Consider the following 6,559-nt stretch of genomic DNA (forward strand, 5'->3'; position numbering starts at 1 on the left):
TCCTCCGCGGAAGAAACAATGTCTTCTCCAATAATTCAATGGAATTGTAGAGGACTCAGAGCTAATTTTAATGACTTACAGCTATTAGTCCAAGATCTTAATCCGTCAGTATTCTGCATTCAAGAAACCTATCTAAAGCAGACGGATCATTTTGACCTACGTCAGTTTAATGCATATCACTACTTTCCTCCCCCAGGTGACAGAGCTACTGGTGGATCATCTATCCTGGTGAGGAATAATGTCATCCATAGCTTAGTCACACTCAAAACAAATCTCCAAGCCGTGGCAGTGCGACTTACATTACAAGTTGCATTTACTCTCTGTTCATTGTATCTTCCACCTTCATCTGCTATCCAGTTAACTAATCTACAAGCTCTTTATGATCAACTACCTAAACCCTGCTTGATCGTGGGTGATTTAAATGGCCACAACCCACTCTGGGGTGGTACTAATGGCAACACCAAAGGTAAATTACTGGAGGATTTCATCTCAAATAATGATCTATGTATTTATACTGACGGTTCAAAGACATATTTACATCCTGGCACAGGAACATATTCAGCTCTTGATTTGTCTATTTGTGACTCCAACCTGTTGAGTGAATTCGAATGGTCAGTCCACGATGATCTCTGTGGAAGTGACCATTTCCCAACAATATTAAAACCTGTGAACCCAAATGATGTTCCTCCATCGTAAAGATGGAATTTTAAAAAGGCCAACTGGCCTTTATATGAAAAACTCTGTACTGACAAACTTAAACGTGAACGTTTTATTACTGTTCCTGATGCTATAAAAGATTTCTCTGACATATTAAGCACCATAGCTGATAAGTGTATCCCAAAGTCCTCTACAATTCAACACATACGGAAACCATGGTTTAATGCTGATTGCAAACAGGCTAGGAAGGCACGGAAAGAAGCTGAAGATTATTTCCGTCATCATCCTATGGTCCACAATTTGAACAAATTTAAAATCTTAAATGCTAAAGCACGGCGTACATTCAAACAAAATAAACGCCAATCTTGGCAAAACTATGTATCTAATATCAATTCCCGAACACCTATTTCTAAGGTATGGAATATGATCCAGAAATAAGAGGTAAGGGCTCTAGATCTAGCATTCACCATCTCAAAGACGGAAACCAGTTATTAACTAATAAATCCGATATTGCTAATAAACTTGGAGAAAAAACAGGCACAACATTCTTCTTCCTCAAATTATGCACCCCAATTCCAAAAGTATCAAAAACAGCAAGAAAAGAAATCTATCAATTTTACTTCAGATAATGGGGAAGATTACAACGAGTTATTTTCGACTCATGAGCTCCATACTGCTCCTGACCAGGCCCATGATACTGCTACAGGAGCTGATAACATCCATTATCAACTTCTGAAGCATTTACCAGAATCATGTTTAGAGACCCTTTTGAATATTTTCGATGATATTTGGACATCTGGAGAGTTTCCTTCTTCATGGCGCGATGCTATCATTGTACCCATCCCTAAACCTGGGCGTGATCATACTGATCCTTCGAATTATCGACCGATCTCATTAACTAGCTGCGTTTGCAAAACCATGGAACGCATAATAAATAATCGACTTGTGTGGTACTTGGAAACTAATAACTTTCTAACAGATACTCAATGTGGTTTCCGTAAAAACAGAAGTACCATCGATCATTTAGTGCGTTTAGACTCCTTTGTTAAAAATGCCATTATTCAAAAACAACATGCAGTGTCGATCTTTTTCGATTTAGAAAAAGCATATGACACAACATGGAAACATGGTATTTTAAGAGATTTACACGATTTTGGATTGAGAGGCCGTTTGCCTCAATTTATATCCAACTTTTGAACTGACAGGCAATTTCAAGTCCGGGTAGGTTCTACCCTGTCTGATCATTACAAGGTGTCCCACAAGGTAGTATTTTGTCTGTGACTTCATTTAGTGTCAAAATCAACAGTTTATCAAAGGTTTTAAATGATTCAATTGATGGATCTCTTTTTGTGGATGATTTTAATATTTCTTGTCGTGGCAAAAATATGCATACTATTGAACGGCAAATGCAGTTATGTCTAAACAAAATAAATAGATGGTGTCTAGAAAAAAAATGGGTTTAAATTTTCTAAGTCCTAAACTAATTGCATACATTTTTGCCGTAAATACAAACCACATAAAGACCCTGAACTATTTCTAAACGGCACACCTATCAAAGTTGTAAAGGAGGCCAAGTTTCTGGGTCTTATTTTCGATTCCCACTTGACGTTTTTGCCGCATATTAAATCACTTAATTTGTATAGAAAACCCCATTGCCGATTCTATGTCATATCATGAATGTAAATATGCGATTTTGAAAATAATAACGAATCTGATCCTGTGTTGCACTTGTGTTATTTTATGAATAGGCTAGATGTGAGTGTATTACGGTTTGGCATTCATATTATTTAAAGCAAAAAAAGCAATATTCTTAATAGAACACATTATTTACAATCTTTCTATACCCGAATAAATGTGCATTTTATGAATAGGCTAGATGCAAGTGTATTACAGTTGGGCGTTCTTGTTGTTTAAAGCTAAAACGCAATGAACAAAATAGAACAAGTCGTTTTGCATATTGTCAAAAGCTATATTTGAAGCCGTAAACTGTAAAGAAAATATATTAAAAATATGTTTGAATTAAAAACCGAAACACATTCAGAAAATAGGTGACTGTTGTAGACACCATATATCACAAATCGAAGAACTACAATAAGCAGGAGTATGGAGGAATCTGAAGGAAGTACATTAGGTGGTATTTTTAGATATTTGAAAATCCATTGTGAGAAGGTTAATTGTTCGCTGTTGTAAAAACTAACGATTGTAAATGAAAATTCTACCATGGCTATGTGAAATGCTCGAATTTGATTGGTCAATCACTAAAATCAGACGGTATCAATTTGGATTGAAAATGCGTCTGATTTCACGGCGCTTCACTGCGCACGTATACAACACTGCCGCACTACTTCAGCTTGGCCACCAACATGACTAATATCAACACAACAGACGTGATGGAAATGCTGATGAAACATTTATTAAAACTAGAAAAATACAATTATACGATTTCTCCTCCACAATTATTAGGGAACCTCACAATCATAATTATGACCTTCTATTATAAAAATATTCAAACACAATTACAATACACAGCCCCAAACATGGGGTCTAGTTCTGACACAGAATCCCCATGATGTGAAATGGAACAAACTCGACAAACTGTAATATTTATTCACAAGAAGATGGTGACTTTGCCTTTCGTAGGACTTAATAATTCCTACGTAGGAGATACTAAGTCCTACGTAGGTCATAGTATCTCCTACGTAGGGCAGAGTATCTCCTACGTATCATAGAGATACTATGACCTACGTAGGAGATAATGAAACTTAAACAATTTTTTGACCAGGGGCCTACTACGCTTCCGTATATCGTCTCCATTATCCGACGGAGATAATCTGGATGCAAAAGGCAAAATAGGTGTCGAACAGATCACTGAAATTCACTGACATTCTGCTGTAGCGGCTGCACATGCCACTGATGGTGTCTGGGGTCGAAGTATTGTTTTTTTAGCGTGCCGTGAACTTTTCACTACATGGTAAATGGGACATCATGGTCAAAGGTCAAATGGGCAAATGGTGACGACTACAGTGGCTGCATGTGAGTGATGCTTGTAGGCTACTGTTCATTACAATATGACAGGTGTTCGTTAAGAAGGGCAAACAGGTCTTGTCCTACCGGCATCACCCACCACTGAAGTTTACCTGTACAGATGGACGTACTTATATGCTAAAGTACAGTCGGAAATAGAAAAAACCCAAACTGTTTTTAATCTGTTAGTCTGTATCCTTAAATTGTTCACAATTGCATGTAGCATATGTCGAAATAACCGACATCGGACTAACTGGGCGTTCAGTGGGATGCGTCATAGGAAATCCAGAAAATCATGTTTACTCGTAAAATCGGGCAAAACTTGGGTCATCTCAATGATATGTCATGCTTCTTCATGCGTATTGAGGGTGTCTCATCTATTGATTAATACCTTACATGTCTTTCTTTCATAATGTTTATGTTGATATATGTTAAAGAGTGTGATACCCATAGAAAAGCCATCGCATGAAATGTCTAAATGTGACATGACCACCCGAAGATCGACAGGACTGGATGTTATTTGTAAATTGTTATGCAAACGATGGGCTTCTTAACGATATATTTAATACGGTATTCCAGAAAACAGACAGCAAACATACCACACTGGAAGTGTCGTAGGTGGACTGGACATGCGAGACGCATCAGTGGATAAGAAAGGGGTCACAGAGGGAAGATCAGGACACATTGGATACTTCAGAGGAAAAGGTAAATCTCCAGTCAATTCGCTTTTCAGTACGTAACTTATATTCTATATATTCTTTTCTTCCATGATCAATACTGCATTAGGTGTCAACAGCTTATGAACTATGCGTGTATCATACTAAAGACTCGAACGTTTTACAATCGCAATTATGCACACTTATATATTGAAACTAAAAAAAGATCATGTATATGTACATGTAGTTTAATAAAACTGTCGAAACAAACCTTGACACCAACAATGAAACTTCGACGTAAGCAAACATTGTGTTGGTTAATATGGTCTCAATTAGGAAATAAACTTACACATGTGGTTTCATTTTCAGAGCTTTATGACGTCACTGAAGAAGACATTGTTGGTCTTCTGCGGGAGAAGAACCTAGCAAAACACATCCCACTGTTCCAGGAACATCGTATTGATGGGGATCTATTCTCTCAGGTCACAGATGGTGAACTTATAGATTTCGGGATTGGCGAATCATTTGAAAGGAAGAACATACTGAAACTGAAGAAATGTCTTCCGAAATAGTACATCTGTTGACTCACCTCGACTGGAGATCATGTGCTATGCACTGTTCATGTTGATGTTGCTAATGCTTTTAATAAACTGACCTGGCTTTGGTGCCCAGTCTTTCTTTCTCACCTGATCATAAATAGTACATTTAGCATTCGGTCATTACATGTCCTGTTGATGTAATAAACACAGTATTTGAAACACAAAATCAAATGTGTTTCCTTTATTGAATGAAGTTAAAGCAGCATCTACACCGTCATCATTAATATTCAACTAACTGTATAGTTCTGCGTCGTGAGAACCGTTTATATGTAGTAAATGTATGTCATATCTCGATGCAAAATGATAATGGTAATGCTGTGATATATTTTAATAATATCCGTTCAAAGGATTTGTGATAAATCAATGACATGCCATATACTGACTGAAGTTTGAACTCATTCCTGCGCGCGCGCCCAGAGATCCCACTTTCCAAAATAACCTTGTTTTATGTTTCTTCCCACAATATTAAAGTAGCGAATTCTTTGGCAGTAACGTCCCAAATTGTCATGATAACTAACAGAAGGAATTAACGCTAGAAAATGTCCACAGAAAGAGATTCTGCTGGGAGCACGCACATAAAATGGTCAGCAAAAATATCTGAATGAGTGTACTAACGTTACTATGTAATATTTCTTATTAGTTTAAATCTTCTGTGAGCCTCTATAGCAAACAACTCTCTCTATCTTCAAAAGTATTCAATTTGTGTTATCTTAGTGCGACGAAGGCTTCACCTTGATGTAAACCCACTTCCGCCCTTGAAATACACAATGCCATTTTAGAAAGTGGTCAAATGTAAGATATGTTATATTTGGGATTACAGTTTCTTAGTAAAGCACAGATTCTAGTACTTTTTGGGTTGAGTCCCATCCAAAATTCGAACCCACGCTCTCAGAGTCAGGCACCTAATCGCCAGCACACAAAGTCAGACGCCTAGACCGCTCAGCCACCGCGGCTTCCACAAACAATGGAAGTCGGACAACTGGTAGTCTAGACTGCGGACTTTGTGTTCCCCTCTGATACGTGTTAATTGGCACGGCTCCCACGGCCAAAAGCTATGAAATACACAATACCATTTCAGAAAGTGTGTTAAATTCACAACAGCCTTACACTCATCCTGTTTCGTGTGAGTCTGATATCAACCCAGAAACCCATACCTTTTCGCGGAAAAAGAAACCTAAAAACGTCCCTATTATCTATAAATAATCAAACAATAGTAAGGTAAAGGCATGTAATGACGTCAATTGTATTCTCCGGGAATATGACCATAAATAGATCCATGTCACTATGTAATGGTATTTAACCAGGGTTAGGCGATAGAAAGGTCCATAACACGAACGGCCATAGGCATCAAGGTAGGTTTGTTTCGCTATCTTATGACCTACTACTACTTATAATGTGTGACACAACACACGAATTTTCTTCCATAAGATTGTTAAAGCATTATATCTAATTACGTTTCCCCGTATGGGTTTAATATTAGAATTCAGTTCTGGTGACCTCGGCGTGATTAACAAATGTTGCGTACAACCATACTCTCACTTAATGAAAAATATTATCAAATGTATTTTCGACAAGAATATATTAGATTTCATAAAGTATTAATTTTGAAAATAATGCAGAGTA

The 6,559-nt window shown here is 37.4% G+C and overlaps 1 protein-coding gene across 1 annotated transcript; it reads left to right on the forward strand.

Annotated features, from left to right (window-relative positions):
- The first annotated feature begins 4,253 nt into the window (after positions 1-4,253).
- Positions 4,254-5,102, forward strand: LOC124266495 (ankyrin repeat and SAM domain-containing protein 6-like). Its single transcript, XM_046701293.1, has 2 exons — positions 4,254-4,386; positions 4,707-5,102. Exons 1-2 carry the CDS (start codon positions 4,311-4,313, stop codon positions 4,907-4,909), a joined length of 279 nt encoding a protein of 92 aa, XP_046557249.1. The 5' UTR covers positions 4,254-4,310; the 3' UTR covers positions 4,910-5,102.
- Positions 5,103-6,559: the final 1,457 nt, after the last annotated feature.

This window comes from Haliotis rubra, unplaced genomic scaffold (genome assembly GCF_003918875.1).
Source record: "Haliotis rubra isolate DU_JTF1 unplaced genomic scaffold, ASM391887v1 Scf126, whole genome shotgun sequence".
NCBI classification, from domain to species: Eukaryota; Metazoa; Mollusca; class Gastropoda; order Lepetellida; family Haliotidae; genus Haliotis; species Haliotis rubra.

What these genes read in the sequence shown, in the direction of transcription:
- LOC124266495 (XM_046701293.1), top strand. Translation starts at nt 4,311, where the DNA reads ATGCGAGACGCATCAGTGGATAAGAAAGGGGTCACAGAGGGAAGATCA. An exon ending in TGGATACTTCAGAGGAAAAG is followed by an intron (nt 4,387 to 4,706) that starts GTAAATCTCCAG and finishes TTTCATTTTCAG; the next exon opens with AGCTTTATGACGTCACTGAA.